Raw genomic sequence first — 23,088 nt, forward strand, 5'->3', positions numbered from 1 at the left:
TCCCCAATTCGTTCTTTTGTTGACCCAGGTACTAACATCTCCAAAGTGCCATGTGCCAGGAATCTCCAAAGTGCTAAGTGCTATCTAATAATGTACGGAGTACTAATTAGGAATTTCTCAAGCTCAATTCCGCCGTATCGATACCTTCGTTTGGGCTATGATTATAATGACTATGACAAGGTCTTCTTCTATGATGACGATTACCTTAAAAAAGGTGAGGAGGTTATGGTGGTGTTTGGTGTATGTATGGCGGTGGTGATGTGCGGTGGATCATGATGTGGAAATGGGCGAGGAAGTATGTGAGCAGGCAGCCAATGGGGAGAAGGGTATTTTGATTAATATGTCATCTTAACCTGAGGCAGCCGGTTAAAATTAAGCTAGAGTGTTTTGAGAAGAGAGCATCCGAAGTTCGGTTTAATGCGAGTTAAAATAAAGTTCGGATTATTTTGAGAAGGTGACCAATAATTCGGATTATTTCTGTAAAACAAACCTAAAATAAACTGGGGTCGTTTGGTTCAACAAGTCGGAATGGAATGGAATGGAGTTTGATAGTAGGGTGGTATGAGGTTCTAAATCCATACTTGTCTAATGTTGTTTGGTTCACCACAAATTATAAAGAGAAGGAATGGAGTTTGAATCCAAAGGGGGAGGGTGGGTATGAGATTCCAAGGGGTTGGGGTGGAGTTAGAATCCATTGGGTATCTAACTCCATTCCAAATCACCCCAACCAAACAATGGAATGGATTCATTCCATTCCATTCCAATATACCCAACCAAACACCCCCTAAATAATTCATCGGAACGAATAGGTAACATTTTCAATTTTTTTTATCAAATATGATGAAATGGATCTCAATTCTCCACATATCCATTCAAGGAGGTTACAGTGTTACTACACTAGCACCGTAGCACCCTAAAACCTTGCTCACCGTCTCAGTCTCTCAGATATAGAGTGTCTACTGCAAATACTATGCTTCTTCTTCACAAACTCCATACCCAAAACCTCTCATAAAATCAACAAAAACCTCAACAACAATGGCTTCCTTCAACTTAGGTTCATTCACATCTAACTTCTTCAACTGGTTTGAAAAACCACCACACCCCATTTCACTCCCAAATCTCTTCTCCCTAACCCTATCTCCAAAACCTCTCTTTTCATCCCTCTCCCTCTCCCCAAACTCCCCTAAAAAACCCTCAGAAAACCCATCAAAATACCAACAAATGTTGGAACAATATTACTGGGAATGTGAGAATCGTCCTGATGTCAGACACACCCCTCAAGTTGAAAAACTCTTAAAAGAAGACCCAATCTTTGAGACCAAAGAAAACCCAACTGAGGAAGAATTGGAAGAGAATAAAAGATGGTGGGAAGAGTTTAGGAAAAACCCAGTTGTTGAATTCTTAATTAGGGCTGAAGAGATTGCTGATATGATTAATGAAATGGAACTTAAGGAAAACGAGAAACCCTATCGGAGTGAGGATAAGAAGCTTTGGAAGAGTGTTCCTCATGTTCGTGGGTTAGATGGTAGACCTATGGTTAGGAAAACTATTAAGTCTAAGAGAGAATCTGATGATAAGTTTTGGGATTTTGCAAGACAGTTCTTTTTTGGTTTGTGGGGGTTTCGACAGCGTCCGTATCCACCTGGGAAGCCTATTGATGCTGCTCAGGCTATTGGGTATAAGCGGCTCGAGAAGCGCTATTATGATTGTGAGTTGTTGCTTGCTTGCTGCTCGCTCCTGCCTCCTGTAGTGTCATTGTGTTGTGTTGCTCAGAATGTGCTTGTTAGTTGGTTATTGTGATAATGTCGTTGCCCCCCCCCCCCCCCCCTATAATGTCATTGTCTTAGAATTGTTGCTGTCTTGCGAGTTGGTTGTTGTATTGGTGCTCTTATGGTTTCAAGTGTTGCTTGGTGGTTCTATAGTTCGAGTGTTATGCGAGTTTGCTTGTTACTATTGTGCAACTTACTTGATGACCATTGTGTTACTCTCTGGGCCTATGGTGCCATTGCTAAATTGGTTGTGTAATTACCTGGTTTAATTTGGTGTTAAGATTTTTTATTTTGTCTTGTATACGATTGTAGAATGAGTGAGTGTTTGTTGTTTTGTAGCTTTAGTAATTGTTCTTAAATAGGTCGATGTAGTTTCAACAGTGTTACTGTTATGTGGCCGCTGACAAACATAAGCATGTTATTTGGAAGAGACATTTGCCTGATTTGTTGTTTTAGTTATAATCCTTTGTTTGGCTACCAAGTTTAGATGGAGGAATATGGAGAGGAGGAGAATAGTGGGATCCATAATTCCTTCTACAAGCGTAATTTTAACCCCTCCAACATAAGAAAATTTGGAGAGAAAACTTCTTTCTCGATTCCCCCTCCCCTCGCTCTCCCCTCTCTATCCCTCCTCTTTTGGTCTTCAAACAAACGATTAATCTATTTATTGAGTGCATCAGAAGACTAGGTAACTCCAAAGTGCTTCAAACCTAGTATTATTGGCTGTGATTTTTGACAGGAACCTAACTTGCTATATTGGGGGTTTGTTTCTCCCACATCCCACTATTCCTGTCTGACCTTTGAGTTTTGATGTGAATAACACTCGCTGGCATATTGGTCTTATATCATCAGAATTATGGGTGGGTAGATGATGTGCATGTCCACTTCTGAATGACCAAAAGTGTACTAGTTATTTGAGGATGGAGTAAATTAATACCAAATTCTAGAGATGTGGCACTTTGCTTTCAACTTCAGAGGAACTTTGTAAGCTGTGTAACTAGGGTTAACGCTTTTCAAAGAATCCTAGACTCTCGTCATTTAATTGACTCGAAGGTGAATGTGTGTGCTGGGCCTTTGAGAAATAATACAGAGTTTTGGTAGATTAACAGCAGTGAGGTTTAGAAACTGTTGCTGCGAGTCTGCATATCAGGAAAATTTCATCAGAATTTCACTAATTAGGATATTTGGTTAATGGACAATTCGTTTTGGGTTTTATCAGCGTTTCTCATTCATATGCATTCATGATTTGTGATGCTTTAGTTATGGGATTTTGCATGACAGTCTTTTTTTGTTTTCTTTTTTTTTTCTTTTTTTTTTTTTTGGTGTGTGGGTTTCAACAGCACCCGTTTCCGCCTGGTAAACCTATTGATGTTGTTCAGGCTATTGGGTATAAGCGGCTCGGGAAGTGGTATTATGATTGTTAGTTGTTGCTTGCTGCTCCTACGGTGTCAATGTGTTGAATTATTCTTATTGTGGAAGTTTGTTGATTATTCTAGTAATGTTGATGTTCCCTTCCTCTTGTATTGTATTGACCTTGTGCCTATTTTTACACTATAAATAAAACAATGAGTTTGTGTTAAAAAAATTGTTATAGGGCATTGTTATCATAACCATTTGAATGACGTTGAATGAATAAATAATGTAGCTATTTATTCTAATTTACACCCCTAAGGACCATGGTTGTCAAATCTTATTCTGGAGCCACTATTCTGCATCATGCCCCTTTTTAACAACATTCTGAATGTTGTATGTAGTCATAATGAAAACTGGTGGCTGGTTCTACAAGGATCGGTTGGGCCGTTCAAGAGGACCATGTGAGCTTATTCAGCTTAAGACTGCATGGGGTGCCGGCATCATCGACACTGATACATTCATATGGGGAGAGGACATGGATGAGTGGGCGCCTATAGGCATGGTTTATGGATTGGAGCCAGCAATTGCCACTTGGGAAGGTCTGTTATTCCTTCCTTCTTCTTATGTTACTTAGTTGTGTTTCTGTGGTTATGTTATGATAATTGCAGGTTGCTGTTGATGTAATGGATACGTTTGTAATACCTGAAATCAATATTATTATAAGCCTATTATCTAATGGTTCTGAAATCCTAGTTCACGACAGTGAGGTCACTTGATGCACTTTGACATCAATGCTCCTTGGAGAGACTTCTGCATAAGGAAAAAGCTTCATAATTATTTAGAAGATTCACGTTAAACAACTCCACTACAAGCCTTCGAAATGTTTCGTTCTGAACTAAGCTTTCCGTCCACCAATGGATTATGACTTTGAACATGTAGATAGCCAACATATGGAGGGGGAAGAAGGGAGGATATTGTCAAAGGAAAGAATACTACATTTTCTTTGTGGGATGAAAGGAGGATGTTGTTGAGGAAAGAATACAGATAGGTGATGAAGTACATGCTATTGCAAAAATTATGTCTGCATAGTTAGCTCTCATAGTGAGCTTCCATTACTTGAAATCAAAAGTGTCTCAGTAATGGTCAAGAATGGTGGGATGACTGCCCTAAAATAACGCAAACTTTAGCCTCCTCATGCACATCTAGCACAATAAAGTTAATTGCTACGAAAAAGTTATGCCTAAAGGGCATGTAATGGACCTATTCGTTTACTGGAGAGTTGGTTTTTGTAAAAGTAGAGTATTGTATACCTAATTTATTAGCCATGGTCATGTTAGGGATTCTAGTCCTTTTAGGGCTGCTGGTGTGCAAGGCATGACAGTAACACGTCCCTCCTAGTCACTAAGAGCTTGATAACGACATTCTCACTCCTGCAAAATCACTAAAAGAACCACATTTTGGTTAGGTGTACACAGAATTTACGCATGTAAGGCACAAGAGATAGTACTTAGTGCAAGATAGCTAATGACCTTCGGACGCTAGTTAATTAAGGAAATGTAATATAGTTTCTAGAATGAGTAGCCACCATATTCATTGTAGGCAAGAATCTTACAATGTTAGTGTCCTCACTCCTCACTTATCCATGTCACTGTATCTGATGCTCCAACATGATATAGCAAGTCGACACTTAATTGTAAGCCAAAAATTTGAATTTTATTCCTGAAATAGTGAGGCAAATTCTTGGGCTCATTCTGACATTACTATCCGAGTCCTAACAATAACCACCAAGTGCGGGCTTACTAGAGAGTGTTAAAAACAAACGGTGGCTGATACTTGCAAAAGAAAGGCTATTGACAGAAACAGCTAGACTGTAAAGTGTAAACCACATGATGTTCACATCTTTTTTTCAAAGGCGACCATACTAGTGAACCTATAGAAAATAGCTCATCACGAAAGATCCTTTTTTGGCACTCTCTTTAGCACTATGTCTCTTATCCCTAGACGGTCTTCTTTCACTAGCAGGTTTTTTCGGAAAACTGTATTTAATCTGGTGTGGGTGGCAGGCAGGCCTATATTTATTGGTTTTTATAGGACTCCTTACGAGCGTTCTTTCTATCTACTATTATCTAAAAATAATCAAGTTATTAATGACTGGACGAAACCAAGAAATAACCCCCTCACGTGCAAAATTATAGAAGATCCCTTAAGATCAAAGAATTCCATCGAATTGATTATGATTGTATGTGTGATAGTATCTACTATACCAGGAATATCAATGAACCTGATTATTGCAATTGCTCAGGAGACACTTTTTTAGCTTCTTAAGTTTATTTCTTAGTTCAAGATCCCTCTTACTAACTGGAATCAAAGAATTAGTAGATCTGTTCCTCCTGACTTCCTGCTACAGAAAACAGAAACTAAATGAAAGCTACCTAAGGAGCTAAAGAATGATATTGTATATTGGCTAGTTTGAATGCCATTGACCCATAATATACTCCCTCCTGTTCACGATGATCTTCCTATTTCATTTTTTGCAACTTTGACCATAAATTTATTACAAAATATATATGATTATGATATGATACTAGTGTATTTACATTTGTTATCAAATATATTTCATAAAATTAATTAAAAACAAATAAAAAACATTTAGATACCAAAAACTATGCCCAAAATGTTGCATACGTGCATTGGAGATCGCGTAAAAGTAAATAGAAAAATCACTGTGAGGGGAGGCACATAGAAATTAAATGGAAGTCGGGCACTAATATTTTTTTGTGTATATAATTTTAATGGACATAATAGAAATGTTCTAAGATGGGTATAATTGCTCTTTCTTGAGCTTTCTGCTTACTCTCGGATCTCAACGTTTGCTCTTTTCAGTCAAGCTCGGAGCAGCTGCTACAGCATTTCTTCATAAGCTTCAGAAAGGAATGAATCCATGGGTTCCACTTAAGGGACACGAAAAGAAAACCTATAAGCAATTGCAAGAGGAGGCTATAGAAAGTAAGAATCGTGATTTGGCTGTACTCAAGGCCAATGATGGTATCTGGCCTGGAGTTAGAGCTCCAAGCCATACTCTGTTCCTGTGGGCTAGTGGTTCTGAGCTGACTACTCTTTTGGAAGAAGACCACATGCCGAACAAGTTTATACCGAAACATTTAAGGTTATTTTTCTTATTGTCTTCTAAGTTCTCGGTTACATTACTATTGACCAAATTGTAACTGTTTCTATGTTTGAACTTTGGAAGTACAGTTTGTTATATTCTTAAATCTTACTCCCTTTTATTCAATGTAATTTTCCCTTTTCATTTGGGCTCTTGGATTAAGGAAATGAATTTGGACCACACAAAACACTCAACCCCACATGCAATTGCATTTGGACCACACAAAACACACAACCCCACATACAAAAGGAAATAGGGAAGAAAAAGTTCTGAATAAAATTTGAATAATGAAATAGGGAAGATTACGTTGAACAGGAGGGAGTATTACATCCATTTAGTGAATATGATTATTTTGCAAACTCATTTAGTTATCGCCTTTTCTGTGTCGGCTATTATATTCTCAGAATATGGTAAACAAATCATGACTTCTAAAGTTCCTCTATATCTTAAATCCATAACTTTCTCCAACCAGACCTTAACGGTTCACTGTTGTCTAGCTTTGGAGTATATTGGCTTGATTTAAATTATTATTTACATTGTCTATATCTCTCATTGTGATATAGCAATTTCTCACCAGAAGCCCACTACAAACATCCTTCTCAAGCCTAGGCTGTGCTTGCCCGTATGTGTCAGGAGCCTTTTAGAGTCGGTCGGATATTGTTGTTGATGTTTTACTAACCTCATTCCGTGCCTCTTAATACATTATCACGGTGCCCCTGAAAGACACTCACCCGTCATATCTACACAGCCTTAACGCTCGCTGGCTCCATGAAGAGTTTTTTTTTCGAGATGACACATAATGATAATTGTGCACCACAAAATGTAGATCATTTCTAAGAAGCATAGGCAATTTAACGCGTCATTGAGCTTTAGTTCATCGTATTCCTAAGACGCGAGCCTTTGCCTCTTACGATGTGTAGCATCTTCCTTCATATGTGTTAAAACTTAAAAAGTTCCAAAACATTGGCAGTTGTTTCATGATTTTATATTTTATTGTTCTGATCTAATGCTTATAATTTGTGAGGCAGGCAGCAGTTGGCCAAAGCCATCCCTGGTTTGAGGCCGTGGGAAGTTTTGAGTATTGAACAAGCAATGGATCAACTAACATATGGGGGAGAATGGTATCGGAAACCCCTGGGCTCATACACGACAGGCCCTCCGTACATAAGGCACTGGAACAAAGATGTTATGGTAATTTTTTATAATTCTTCTTCACTTTTTTTTCGCAGTTAGAAGCTAACATAAAAATTTATCCAAAAGAGTCAACTGTGTTTTAGTCAATGTTTATTGCTGGGTTTCTTGTATTTATTTGGCATCAGTTTTGTATCACTGTCAATATCTTTTGTTTGATTAACACGTGTTTAGTATCTCTTGAGGAGCTTTGAGATTCAAAGGTCCTGCAACCTAGGTTTAACAGGACTGCTGCTTCTCTCTTAAGTGTCAACAAGTCCTCGTTATTAATCATCGTTATCATTCTTGTATGGAAGTCTACATGACTACATCTGCTAATAGGTTCAATCGTTAAATGGAGCCAAAAATTAATTACTCTAGTTGGGTCTAGATCATGATGGATAAAAGCAAAAAGGCCCAATAAACCAATTGTCTTGCTTTTTATTGTGAATTACCATTCATTTGGTGCATTCCTTGAAGCATTTTTCATTGTGACTCATCCTTAGCTTCAGTGATACTGATGTACCACAACTCGAATTTCGGGGAAATTATCTCAAGTTGTAGAAGCTGATTCTAGTCTCATTTCTGATCATGCAGAGGCTGTTCAAGATTTTCTTTCACCTCAGTACTAAAGTATACAACAGACTGGAGCGATTGATTCCTGGTTTTGATAAAGTCCTGGAGCAGGTCCAGGAAGATGCTGTTGCACAAAATGAAGCAAGGTTACTGAGGAGGAAAGCAGAGAGGGAAGCTGAGGAGACGGGAAAATATGGGCGATCTTTGCGGCCGTGAAAGGTCCTTTGATATAAACTTAACTAATGGTGGCTTTGTTCTTAGTTTAAAAAAGCCTGCGCTTAAGCCCAATGCTAAGTGAGGGACTAGCTGAAACACCTTCGTGCGACTTAAGTGCGCATTGAAGATAAGGCGCAGGCAACGATGCGCACTACTATGTAATTTCATACTATGTTCTACTCTTTGACGCATTATCCCTAGCATTAACGCCTTTATGTATTCACCCTCTTTAATCCAAAATTGAAAGTACAAATTTATTTGCAAAAACAATGTACCTTTTGTCTACAAGTCTTGCGCTTTGCTGCCATGGGCCGTTGTCGTCCCAGTGTGCCTCGCACCTTTTAGAACGAAGGCTTTATCTTTTTGGTTGGCGGTCTTTTATATTTGCTTTCCTGATTATTTTGCAGAATGTAGCACCTCTGCGCATTAGTGCAGCTTTTTGGATCCTGAGGGGAGAGTTTTCTGTTTTATTATCTGGCTGCATTGAGGTACATCCATCATTTATGTTTGCTAGAAATTCTTGGTAGATACCTGTAATGTCTAAATACATGTTATATAGTGTTTGAGACTATTTTTACCCATTAAGTTGTTGCAACTGCACTGTTGTTTAAACAAACCTCCTGCATAATTTGTCGCCACTTGAGCTGTTATTTATTGTCTGATTTTGCGTTCACGAAGACTTCTGGTTCCTGTTTAGATGATGCAATGTCTACTAGTAGATTACTACTGTGCCATTTTTCTTGCGGCTAGACTCATGAGACTAAGGTTTGGTATGGTGGTATTAGCTACTGATAATTGAAACTTAATGTGACTGACAATCAGTTATGTCATTTGTGGTGCACTATTGCTGGTGTAAAGGTAAAAGACGAATTGGATGGCTCAAATATAGTGTTATGTCGACAGTGTAACAACATGCAGCAGCAGCACGATGCAGATGGAGCGGGTGAGATGAGAGATGAGTTGAGATTGAAGGCGTGTAACACGAATATGAAATGAAGATCCATTTTTGGCAGTATGTTAAATTGAATAGAAAATAAAAGAATTGTGAGACATAAAATGATTGTAGATGATGAGATGGTGCGGTTTGAAGTTGGTCGATTAGCGGAATTAGTTAGCATTGGAAGTGGGTTACTTGATGTGAGGTCTAGTTTCAAGCTTTGCTGCCAAGAGGTTAGACTGGCCCATTTATTAAAATGATTAATTGAAATGAGTAAATCAAGATTCCATTATATTCTAGTGGTATTCACATTTGACATTATGGTGGTTGACGTGGGTCCTATGTGGGTATGTGGGTACGGGATGAGGGGTGCGGCATGCCGCATGCATGTTAATAATACCAGTCGGGCGAAAAGGAAATGTAATGTATAGAGAGAAATGGAAGAAGCATGAATTGAGTGGGTAAAATCACATGAAGCCGACATTGCAGTTGGAGAGCAGAATACCCCAAATAATTTAATTGCTGTTTTGTTTGTCAACTCTAAGTTTTTTTGTCAGAAATTACCTTTTATTTAGGGTCATTTGTGAACAACTACCTTTCATTTTATTTTTGGCTTTCAACTACCTTTCATTTCTTCATTTTGCGAAAGACTACCAAAAATCCACTTCCGGCGAAAAGAAGTCGACTTTCTGGCGTTGACTTACCATTTCATGTTGAATTTAACTCTTTACTTCATAACCCCAATAATCGATGATAAAGATTGATTAAACCCAACATTAATCACCTCAATTTGTCTATCTCTTACCCGAATCAAAGTCTTAATCACCGAAACAAAATCATCATTGATATTAATTTTAACATGGTAAATAATTCTTCAACAATAATGATTTATTATGGCCTTGTTGGCAAAATTAACTCATAGTGTTAACTATTCGAAAATAATCATGGATTCACTCTTATGATCACTTGTGTGCTACTATATCATTAGTTTTCGTATACCCACCATCTTACCATGAAAAGAGAAAGAATGCACTTTAATATGACTTAGATGGACAATAGGTTGATGAATCATGAGTAGTTTATAAGGTTGTTGAAATGTAAGGGTGAATGTGAAAGTGGTAGTAAAGGTGACGACGGAGATGGAGATGGAGATTGAGATGGTTGATGCGTTGGTATTGCTTTGAACAAATTTTTGATAAGGTGTTGGGCATGGAGAGGAGCTTTTTCGGATTTTGTTGGGTGAACAAAGGGAGAAATATGGGTAATATGTCTGAAAAAGGGAGAAATATGGGTAATATGTCTGAAAAAGGGAGAAAAGAGCAAGTCAACGCCGGAAAGTTGACTTTTTTTCGCCGGTAGTGGATTTTTGGTAGTCTTTCGCAAAATGAAGAAATGAAAGGTAGTTGAAAGTCAAAAATAAAATGAAAGGTAGTTGTTCACAAATGACCCTAAATAAAAGGTAGTTTCTGACAAAAAACCCTCAACTCTATTATTAAATGTAATTCTACCTCTTATTCTCTGAGTATTCACTTATCAGACAGACAGACATTAGCTTGTGTATTTGTGTGTGAGTGCTTTAACATGAATGAATTAACGAAGATAACACATTGACATGGGTGGGACCCTATTACCTACCTTTACCAGAAAACCTTTGCAACTCGGAATCTTTCTTAAAGCAAAGGATAAGTGAGGAAACCAAATTCCCAAGGAATTTCACTATACTAAGGCCTCGTTTGGTTCATACGGGAATAGAACTCCCGTGTTAATTTGCAATTCACTGGAATCCAACTCCAATATTCAATTCCCATGAAATGTTATAAACATGTTTGGTTGCCTTGGGGGAGTTTGTTTTTCCCATGAATTAATCTCCCGTGTAGTGTTTGGTTAAACCGTGTCAATTCACGTGATTTTAATTTCTAATTACCAATATACCCTTCCGCAATATTACTAACACTTAATTTGTAGGGGTAAATGGGTAATTTTAAAAGAAATAAGATGGGGGAGTTTCCAATTAGCTAGGGATGGGTTGGTAATCAAACTCCTACATTATGTAGGAGTTGAAAACTCCCTTGGAATTGTAAATTCCCCCATTTTTCAATTTGAGGGGTAACCAAACAAGTTACCAAAAACTCAATTCATGGGAGTTTAGAATTTCCATGAATTGAGAGGTTAACCAAACAAGAACTAAATGTTCGGTCCGGATTTTCTCCATTATTTGAAAATAAATGGACCTCTATAATTTTCGAATGGTTTAGATTAAATTTTGGGATGATCTAATGGTTGTAGTTATTTCATAAAAGTAATGTTTATTGTTATTTAATAATTTACAGTATAATTTAACTCATGATTATTGTTATTTAATAATTTACAATATAATTTATAATGCAAACTATTTTATTATTATTATTTTTATTATAAACCGGAACTTTTATTAAGAATTATCAAAAATTTTACAAGAAATTAGTGGGCAGCCGAGATACAATCTAGGCCGGGTGTTCATTGGTCCGGGACCGGACCGGACCAAACCCTCTGGACCGAAGACTAAAGAAGGGTTAAGAAGTGGACCGAGGACCGGACCATATTAGTATTGGTCCGGTCCAGTCTGGACCATAAAAACGCGTGGACCGGACCGGACCGGACCAGACCAAATGGACCAAAGTAGACCAAATATTATTGTCATTGACATGTTTTAGCATATAAAACTAGAACTCGAGAAGTTCGTAACGATCAAAATAAACAACATTATTTTCTTACTAGATTTAACTACATAATTACACATCTTATAATACGTGTAAACAAAGTAGAAAATAAAATCAATAATATTACAATTTAAAAAATTCTTTTCTTACATAACTTCGGTCCACGGTCCGGTCCGCGGTCTATTCGGTTTGGTCCAGGACCGGACCGAAGACCAAAGTAGAGTAAATAGGTGGACCGTGGACCGGACCAAACAAAATTCGGTCCGGTCTGGTCCGAACCAAATGGTCCGGTGCGGTCTGGTCTTTGGTCCGGACCACTGAGTGAACAGCCCTACTGGGCCCCACTCCCTTAGCTAAGATATCATTATTATTATTATTATTTTTTTTTTATTATTATAAACTGGAACTTTTATTAAGAATTATCAAAAATTTTACGCGAAATTAGTGGGCAGCCGAGATACAATCTGGGCCACTCCCTTAACGATAACAAAGCTAAGATATTATTATTATTATTATTATTATTATTATTATTATTATTATTATTATTATTATTATTATTATTATAAACCGGAACTTTTATTAAGAATTATCAAAAAATTTACAAGAAATTAGTGGGCAGCCGAGATACAATCTGGGCCACTCCCTTAACGATAACAAAGCTAAGATATTATTATTATTATTATTATTATTATTATTATTATTATTATTATTATAAACCGGAACTTTTATTAAGAATTATCAAAAAATTTACAAGAAATTAGTGGGCAGCCGAGATACAATCTGGGCCCCCACCCCCTAGCGATAACAAAGCTGTTGTTGTTGTTAGAGATGATCATCTCTGGGCTGGCCCGTCCAACTTGGCCCGTCCGGCCCGCTACTTAAGCGGGTTTGGTCACGGAATTTTTTTAAATTAATGGTTAATGGACATGGAAAACTCGGCCCGCTAAATTAATGGGCGGGTATGCACTAAATAAAAATGTTCGTGGACAGCCCGTTAGGCCCGCTAATAGCTTATAATGTATTTTTACTTCCTTAAAATGATTTACCAAACTAAATAATTAACCAAGGTCCATGTAACAATCCAACACCCGATTAAATTAAGAAAGAAAAATAACACTCAAATTGTTGTATCATCAATTTGGGCAATTTATTATGCCTCAAAACAACTAATGTCGGTATGAGGACGTAATATGTAGCACAAAGACGTAGTATATTGTTCGATTTTTGGTACGCTAATACATCATTTTTAGTCTGTGTCTTATATATTTTAAAGCGCGGTGGCCTATGGGCAGGCCCGCTAACTTATATTAGACTGGTATGGACAAGTTCAATAAGCATGTTATAGTGGACATGGACAGAAAAAATAGGCCCGCCGGACATTTTTAATTCAGGTTGGCCTGGCCAGTGTCCGACCCAAGCCCGCAAACGATCAGCTCTAGTTGTTGTATACCAAAAAGAAGGAGATACACGAGATTTCTTACAAGTATATATCCACTAAACTATACATTCCAAAAAGAGTATATAGGAGTTTAAAACCTCTATAATGTCTTCATGTAAGATATGGTGTGATTTGGTAAGAAGGAGGAGGCTAACACTGTATTGGATCTCCTTGATGAGGAGTTGAACATGACGTTCCTTACCTTCAAACACTCTTCTGTTCCTTTCTATCCATAGACTGTACACAGCAGTAGCTAAGCAACAAATAATCCATTTGGTTCGCCAATGGTTGCGAGGCCTTCTTTTATGGGACCAAAGAAGAAGACTACGCAGTTGCAGGTCTTGAATGTGAATGCCCATCCAAATCAGTAGGGATCTCAGGACCTGCTGAGAGAACCTGTAATGGAAGAAATGATGTCAGGAGCTTTTAGCTTGGGCTTTACAGAGATAGCACCTGTTGGGAAGGTAGAGGCCACGCTTGCTAACTTGATCCAACATAGCAAGCTTTCTTTGAGCAGCTAACATGAGAATAATTCTATACCTAGGGAGGGAGCTATCGGGATAGGTCCAAGTATACTTGTGTGTGGTAGTGGTGTCGAAAGATATTATAAGCCTTGGTTAAAGAAAATTTCCCTTTGATGACACAACAATGCAAAGGTCTTTGCTTTGGCCTGCTCATGAGACTCCTTAAATGGGTTACAAGAGCATCTTTGGTAAGAATGACACCTCTCAAACTATCAGAGAAGTAGTCATGGACAGATAGATCTCAGATGGAGGCATCAGCTAGGTAGTATTTCGTAACCCATTCCACCCAAATTGAGCCCTGCCCAAGATCTAGGAGCCATAACCATTTAAGCATACAAGCCTGATTCCAAGCAGAAAGATTAGTGACTTGGAACCCCCCTTCAAGCCAAGGAGCACATATGCTCTTCCATCCTTTGAAAACCATTCGTCTACCATCTTTATAACCCCAGAAAAATTGTTTGCAAAGGGTGGAAATGGAGTTAAAAATGGATTTGGGCAGGAGGAGACTACCACACCAAAAGTTACCTAGGCCAAAAACAATGGAGTTCAGAACCTGAAGTTTACCAGCTTAGGATAAAAAAATTGGTTGTGCAACTATGAAATTTTTGAATTTTCTGGAGCAGAGAGTTAAACATACTGCTGGTTAACCTGGATGGGTGAATAAGGAGGCCAAGGTATCTGAAAGGGAAGGTCCCCTCAGTGAGACCAATGGCACATAAGATCTGCTGTTTTAAACCATGCTCAACTCCCCCAAAGTAGGCTTCAGACTTGTCAAAGTTAGCTCTGAGACCAGGCCATTTAGAAAACAGTTGAAAGCACACGTGACTTTCAATGCGGAAGGTAAATCCCCTCTGGTGAAAATCATCAGGTCATCAGCAAAGATTAAGTGGGTGAGTCCCATCTTAACACATTTAGGGTGAAAGGATACATTGGGATCTCTACACATGACCCTGAGAATATGGAACATTACTCCAATATTGGTAATAGAATCAGTTTGAAAAAGGGAACATTGCTTCCAGGATCTGCAGACATCTCCTCTTTCTGAATCTCTCATCCATAAGGAGAGGATTGTCTCCCAGGAATACTGGAACCTTAAAGAGGCAGAATCCAAAATCCTTATTCAAAGGGCCAAAGTTCATGACATTAAACATAATGATGTTAGCTCCAAATTCTTCTTTGCCAAAGTTAAAGAAAGACAGCAGAGTCAGTATATTGGAGAAATTCAGGACATACATGGGGCCCTACACAGTGGGATGCAGGAGGTTGGAGAGGCTTTTGTTGACTATTACCAGCTGACTCTTAGGCTCTTCTTCAGTTGTGCAAAATATTGATCCTAGTTTTATTCCTAATGGACAATGCTTAAATGAACAGGACCAGGTTGCTCTTACTGAACCCATCTCTAAAGATGAGATCAAATCAGCTCTTTTTTCAATCCACTCATCCAAAAGTCCTGGTATTGATGGTTTATCTTCTGGTTTCTTCAAAGCTACCTGGGATATTATTGCTGATGATTTTTGTCTGGCTGTCTTGGATTTCTTCAAAACTAACTTTATGCCTAAACAAGCTAATGTCACTCTAATCTCCCTCATACCTAAAAAGAAGATTGTTAGTAGTGTCAAGGACTTTAGACCCATCTCCTGTTGTTCCATCATTTATAAAACCATAAGTAAAATCCTGACTATTAGACTGCAAAGGGTCATGGATAAGCTTATTGGTAAAGAACAGGCTGCCTTCATCTCTGGCAGAAGCTTACTTGAAAATGTCATGCTCACCCAAAGCCTAATCAAAAGCTACACTAGGAAACATCTCACTCCTAGGTGTATGCTTAAAGTAGACATTAACAAAGCTTTTGACTCCATTCAGTGGCCTTTTGTTCAGAACATGCTCAGTGCTATGAACTTTCCTCCTCCCTTCATCAAATAGGTAATGAGATGTGTTACTGGAGCTTGGTTTACAATTAAAGTGAATGGTTCTCATCATGGTTTTTTCAAAGGAAAAAGTGGGGTTAGACAAGGTGACACTTCTGGTTACCACGTGTGTTGAATAAAAAGGCAGGGTTATCATATAGGATTTGAAAAAACACAAGGTTACCTTGTAGAAAAACCCTTATTATTATTATTATTATTATTATTATTATTATTATTATTATTAGTAGTAGTAGTAGTAATAGTGGTGGTAGTGGTGGTGGTGGTAGTAGTAGTGGTGGTGGTGGTGGTCGTAGTAGTAGTGGTGGTGGCGGCGGCGGCAGTAGTAGTAGAAATGCTATAAATAAATGCTATCAAGAACATCATTGAAGTTGAACATGATAGAAGAACATTTAAATGCACATGTTCAAGTAACTTAAAAAATAGTTATATTTAATAAATATCTTATTGGAAATTGAAGAGATGATTTACTGCTTTAGTTTTGTTCCACGGACTGTCTTTTTAAATTCCTTTAACATGGGAGTATTTTTAAGATACATGTTAGATAAAAAATCGTTACAAAATTTGAGAAAATCAAGTTTACGTGGGTGTGTATGATTTGTATGAATAAAGAAAACTTGTTTGGCTGCTTCGAACTCTGGTGAGTCAAGATTCTACAAATATTCTAATTTATCTGTACAAGTTGAGAAAGCAACATGACCAAGTGCAGCAATCATATATGCGGTCCGTCTCATTGAAGACGGCCACTATTCGTCACAAGCTGAAGACGGATAGTGGCCCTCTCACAAAATGCAAGTGGCAGGGTAAGTGGGGGTATCCATTTCCCCCCACTTGCACTATCCATTTGCATTTTATGAGAGGGACACTATTCGTCTTCAACTTGTGACAGATAGTGTCCGTCTTCAATGAGAATTTGTGATATGCATTTGATCCAAAATTGAATAATAATTCTCATATAACCATAACCCTATTTTAATCCAAAACTAAATTTCATGCCCGTGGATCATAAATAAATAGTATTTTATTTTTAACCAAACTGGTTAAAATGCAAGTTCTTCCCTATAAAAAGGTAAATTTATCTTTGTAGAGTGGACTTTGTGATTTAATTTTGTTGGGGAAGCGTCCTGTAAACCCGGTGCGGGAAGAGTCTCACCCAACAATGATATTAGGTTGGAACACAAACAACAAACGTAAGTAACAACAAATAAAAATGACATCACAATTTCTCACGTGGAAACCCTTCTCAACTAAGGGAAAAACCATGGCTCTCTCGACAAATTAATTCACTAATAAGAAATTACAAAGTTCATAGAGTACAATCACACACTAGTATTGTCACTCCCTCTCAATCTTTATCTCACTCTTATTATCTCTAATGGATGTTGAACACTCTCTTTTCTCTCCTTTAGAACAAGAAGTATTCTCACCAATATAAACTAATTTGTCTCTCTATATTTTTGTGTGTATCAAAACTATTAGCAACAATATCTATTTATACTAAAAGTTCTCAAAACTTCTAGCAAACCATTAATTGTTTTAATTAAAAACAATTTTATAACTCTTTGTGCATTGCATGTTTCTTCTTCCAAAACGTAAACAATTTACGTATTTCCATTTGAAACATCAACACTTATTTCACCATTTAATTTTAGGAGTTTTGGGGAGATTAATCCAACAATTTCCTCCCTCGACCCAAAGCTCCAAAAACCTCAACTATTTCAGAAAAGCGGACTTTCTTCTTTACGCCGGCCTTCCTTTTCACGCTATGTCCCTCCACATAGCAAATATTGTTTTTCGTCTTCCTCCCTTGCACCACCAAGCTTCTCCCACGGTACACTTTGCACCATTTACCACTACCAACATATCGGTTTCCTTGAGTCGTCAACACACCCAAAGAAATTTTGTTGGAACAAGTTTTAGGGACATTTTTTAAAGTTCTTATGGTGCCATCATGGAGTTTCATTCGCACACTCCCTACACCCTCAACTTTTAATTTGAGATCGTCACCCACTTTGACATGCCCAAAGGCTCCATTTGTTTGCAAAGTATCAAATGCTCCTTGGTCTTTACACACATGCACGGAGGCACCCGAATCCATCACCCATTTTTCTTGACATTCCACCTCATCTTGAGTAGTCAAGAATATATCTCCATCACTACTATTACCACACACTACATTGGAAGAATCACCTATATCACTAACCTTAGCCTTGCCCAACTTTTCTCTTAAAGACTTCACACTTTTCAAGTCTTCCTTCATCATTGGACAATTTCGTTGAATATGGCCCTTCTCATGACAATAATAACACTCCACATTATCCATGTCTCTCGCGCGACTTCGATCTACTTCTTTGGCCATCTCCATGTCTTTGTGATCTTCTCCCTCTTTCACAACCATCTACCACTAGTGCCCCATCACTTGATGATGCATCTCCATCTATTTTTGCCATCATCCTCTCATTTTCTCGCACCACCGTTATTGCTTCATCCAAAGAGATTTTCTCTCTACCCACGAGCATAGTCATCACAATGGGTCTAAAACTCTTCGGCAATGAAGCCAATAACAAGAGAGCTTGCTCTTGATCCGTTATCTTCTCATCGGTATTCAAGAGTTGACACACTAGCTGGTTGAATTTATTTATGTGGTCTTGCAAGTTTGTATCACCCTCCTCCATCTTGAGTTGATACAACTCTCATCGCAAACATAATCGGTTGGTGAGCGACTTTGACGCATACACGCCTTGTAACTTTTCTAAAAAGGCCCTCGGCTCCTTTTCGCCCAAAATATTGTACTTAATCTCCGGCGCTACTGCCGACCTTATCATACTCACGGCTTTCTTTTTCGTTGACTCCCAATTAGACTCACTCATCTCTAATGGCTTAGTCAATTCCAAAGTCTCAACAAGACTCGACAGGACTAGCACGTCTTCAACTATGCTTTTCCATACCATAAAATTCATCTTCCCATCAAATAACGGAACATGAAATTTCTCCGCCATCTTACTTACGATAAATAAGTTCCTCCCTAAATCAAAATCTCCCACACCTCCCAGTATACAGAACCTTCGGCTCTGATACCACTGTTGGGGAAGCGTCCTGTAAACCCGGTGCGGGAAGAGTCTCACCCAACAATGATATTAGGTTGGAACACAAACAACAAATAAAAATGACACCACAATTTCTCACGTGGAAACCCTTCTCAACTAAGGGAAAAACCACGGCTCTCTCGACAAATTAATTCACTAATAAGAAATTATAAAGTTCATAGAGTACAATCACACACCAGTATTGTCACTCCCTCTCAAACTTTATCTCACTCTTATTATCTCTAATGGATGTTGAACACTCTCTTTTCTCTCCTTTAGAACAAGAAGTATTCTCACCAATATAAACTATATTGTCTCTCTATATTTTTGTGTGTATCAAAACTATTAGCAACAATATCTATTTATACTAAAAGTTCTCAAAACTTCTAGCAAACCATTAATTGTTTTAATTAAAAACAATTCTATAACTCTTTGTGCATTGCCTGTTTCTTCTTCCAAAACGTAAACAATTTACGTATTTCCATTTGAAACATCAACACTTATTTCACCATTTAATTTTAGGAGTTTTGGGGAGATTAATCCAACAAATTTTAGTGAGTCTGGTTAGTCTTTTGTATGATTGTGTTATAATGTTATTCTCTCTATGCCATTCATTTATTTATCTTGTATTCTTTGTGAGTAGTATTATAATCAAAGGTAAACAAATGATTGAAACGAAGAGAGTATTATACTCAGTTCATTCCACTTTATTATCCTTTTCTTTCTCTTATTTATCCCAATTTGGTTCATATTTTGCTCTTTAGTATCAAAGCGTCTCATTATAGACGAGAGATATCCGTCTATAGGCATAGACGGGCCAAATATCCACCCACTTTAAGCAAAACGGGCCAAATATCACCAGTACCATTTCCATGTGATAAACTACATGTTGTACCTTAGGAAATGACACTGGTGACATTTGGCGTTAAGGTGGTGATATTTGGCCCGTTTTGCTTAAAGTAGGTGGATATTTGGCCCGTGTATAGCTATAGACGATATGCGCCGTCTATAATGAGAATTTGTGCTTTAGTATAACTGGGAATCCTACTTTGTGGTATTGAATGTGTAGAATACATGATATGACGCCTTGGCTTTCTTCAATAAGGCTATCTTATATATATATATATATATATATATATATATATATATATATATATATATATATATATATATATATATATATATATATATATATATATATAGAGAGTGGGATCCGGTGAGTCCACCTATATTTTTGAGTCCCGTGAGGCCAAATTTGTATCAGACGATATACGACACAATATCACGCCTATATTTCACAAACAAAAACCGTTCAGCAGTTGATTTTTCACTTTTCATTCTCTCTCTAAAAGTTCAAATTTAGGTAAAAAAAATTCAAAACAAGTAAAATCAAGAAATCTCTCTAAAAATCTCACTGAAAACCGGAAGAACATCCAAAATTGAAGACGATTCCAACTGAATATCAATAATCTAGCATTGTTCGGTCAATAGATTTCTGCAATTTTTAGTATAATTCTGACAAACATAGTTGAGGTACAATCGTTACTCATTTTCTTCAATTTCTGCGGTTTTTATTCATCTTATGTAGTATTGAATTGTGTATACATGTTGATATTGTTCGAAATTATAGTATGTACATTGAATTTACGAATTTAATTGCGTATACAAAGACTTGCATGTACAAGTACTATGATGTACTTGACGATTTTAAACGATTAATTATCAATGTAGTTGTTTACTAGATGTTTTACTTGTTTTAATCGGGAAAATTAGGGTTTAATGTTGTTTGATCGCGATTTTAGGGTTTGACATTGTTTAATTATGAAAATTAGGGATTCATATTGCTTAAGACTTAAAAATTACAGTCTCATAATATAGAATTGAAGTTGTTTGATGATATAGTGATGCGGTTTCATAATTTTGACAGTTAGTGATCAAAGTTCAATTTACATTCATGCGATACCAATAAGAAGCGTGATCTTGTTTTGGATGTGGTATTGAACGTCAAGATACTTGCACTTGCACATCATAATTTTGATATTGTTGTTTGTATGATGTGATATACTTGCACTTGCACTTGCACATCATAATTTCTGCAATTTTTAGTATAATTCTGACAAACATAGTTGAGGTACAATCGTTACTCATTTTCTTCAATTTCTGCGGTTTTTAGTATAATTTTTAGATTTGTCATACTATATTATCATAAATTTTTGTTAACTATTGATTATGTAAATGTGTGTTGATAATTATACAAAATAGTTGTGATATTGATTGTTAATAATTCTAATATTGTGCTATGTTTAAATGCAGATACTCATCTTCAGCCAAAATGGACTTGGTTGTTTCACAGAAGTATAATAAAAACACTGCAAAAAAGAGGCCTCTAGCAACAAACAATGGAGTTGAACAAAGATCAACGAAGAAGTCAAAGGAAGGGAACCAGGAAATAGAACAGGTGATACAAAATGAACTTGTAGAGCAACCTGAGGTCAAAAAGAAGAAGGCACATGCATTGCAGACGAAGTGTAGGCCAAAACAATTGGTTGAGCTGATTAACAACCTAAATTTAGAACAAAAACAGGCTGTGAGGGAGATAGGGTTTGGTGGTTTGTTAGAGCTGAAGTTAACACAAATACCACATGGAATTATGAACTTACTTTTAAAGGCGTTTGACTGTACGTGCAATATGTTTAAAACCAAGAAGTGGGATTTATATTGACAAAACATGACGTCCACGACATCTTTCAACTTCCTAGAGGAGATGAACCTGTAGAGCTCGTAATCCCGGGAACTAAAACTGCTGTGGATTACAACAAGTTGAAAAATGCATGGAGGGTGAAGTTTGGGTTGGAGAGTACTTCTGCTCCAATTATGGTGAAACAACTGCATGACTGGTTGATGGCTTGTAATAATGCTGATGATGACTTTAAGAGGTCATTCAGTAATGTACAAAGATGTCATTTTCCTTGCACCATCTTCAAATAAAACTCTTGATCCGAAATCGGTTAAGGTTTGTTGTGAATGTCGAGTAGCATAAGAAACTACGATTTGGTGTGCTTATGTCTTTCAAGAGATGGTTGATAGTATTAGTGTGTGCAAACAACGTTCAAGGTCTACTATAACTGGGTGTATAGTAGTTCTTATGATAGCGTATTTCCATAGATTTAATTTTAAGGGAGATATTTTGCCACACACTCTACCCCTTATCAAGCATTGGGATGATGCATCACTGTCGAAGAGGGTTGATGATGAGAAAAGTACAAAATCGTTGGGAAATGCACCAGTATCCAAGATTGAGTACCCAATCTGCCAACAACAACAAGGTAAAAAACAATCCCTCTTTGATTTATTTTGAATGTAAATAACTTTAAAAATGGTTTCAAAAACTAACATATGTATTTTCCAGAAGAAACAGAGTTGAGACTAACGCAGAGCTCTGATCATGAACCTGATGCTGGAACGAAAACAAAACAGGGGTACATGATGGTTAAATTACCTGCCGGTGTTGAAACTGACAAACAGATTAGAGCAAGAGCAATGGATGTAAGGAATAATGCCTTGCTGGTTTCTTGGAGTTTTTAATATTGTGTTACTGAAAAACTGTGATATTATGATGCTTATATTATGATATTATTCTTTAACTGTTGTGATATTCTTTGTCAAAAGAACAAACCTGGATAAGGTTTTTGAAAACCACTTTTACTTTGATATTGTTTTCTATAAAGTGTGATATTGTTGTTTACTTAGAGTGATATCATTTAATAAAATCACAAAATCTGAGATGGATAATAACTCTTGTTAACAACAATGTATTAACAAACTGCCTATTTTTTAAATGGCTTCTGATATTTTATTTTACTACTTGTGATATATTTTTTGTCATGGCCTAATTTTTTAAATGGCTTCTGATATTTTATTGACTATGTCATTTGGCAGAGTGCTCATGAAATTTATCTACGCATGAAGAGGGACAATGAATTGTTCTATTCAAGATATGTACATAACATGAGGGAGCTCATCAATATGAAATCGAGAAATCCAATGGATGAACCAAGTACATCTACACAAGTGGTGACAGAAAGACGGTGATAATGAAGCCGTTCTTTGAAGAAGATCTTCTTGAACAAGATGTTCTTCAAGAAGATCTTCTTGAAAAAGACGATTTGGTTACAAAGAGGCTTGTAATAATGATAAATTTACAACAACAAATCAAATCAAGCTGACTC

The 23,088-nt window shown here is 37.1% G+C and overlaps 1 protein-coding gene across 1 annotated transcript; it reads left to right on the forward strand.

Moving 5' to 3' along the window:
* The first annotated feature begins 904 nt into the window (after positions 1-904).
* LOC141653587 (protein TIC 56, chloroplastic-like) lies at positions 905-8,923 on the forward strand. Its single transcript, XM_074461416.1, has 6 exons — positions 905-1,708; positions 3,524-3,721; positions 6,006-6,288; positions 7,317-7,479; positions 8,056-8,253; positions 8,658-8,923. The coding sequence occupies exons 1-5, from the start codon at positions 1,036-1,038 to the stop codon at positions 8,248-8,250; spliced, it is 1,512 nt and encodes a 503-aa protein (XP_074317517.1). The 5' UTR covers positions 905-1,035; the 3' UTR covers positions 8,251-8,253; positions 8,658-8,923.
* The last annotated feature ends 14,165 nt before the right edge of the window (positions 8,924-23,088 follow it).

The sequence above is a fragment of the Silene latifolia genome, chromosome 4, assembly GCF_048544455.1.
Source record: "Silene latifolia isolate original U9 population chromosome 4, ASM4854445v1, whole genome shotgun sequence".
NCBI lineage: Eukaryota > Viridiplantae > Streptophyta > Magnoliopsida > Caryophyllales > Caryophyllaceae > Silene > Silene latifolia.

What these genes read in the sequence shown, in the direction of transcription:
- LOC141653587 (XM_074461416.1), top strand. Translation starts at nt 1,036, where the DNA reads ATGGCTTCCTTCAACTTAGGTTCATTCACATCTAACTTCTTCAACTGG. An exon ending in AGCAATTGCCACTTGGGAAG is followed by an intron (nt 3,722 to 6,005) that starts GTCTGTTATTCC and finishes TGCTCTTTTCAG; the next exon opens with TCAAGCTCGGAGCAGCTGCT. An exon ending in TTTATACCGAAACATTTAAG is followed by an intron (nt 6,289 to 7,316) that starts GTTATTTTTCTT and finishes TTTGTGAGGCAG; the next exon opens with GCAGCAGTTGGCCAAAGCCA.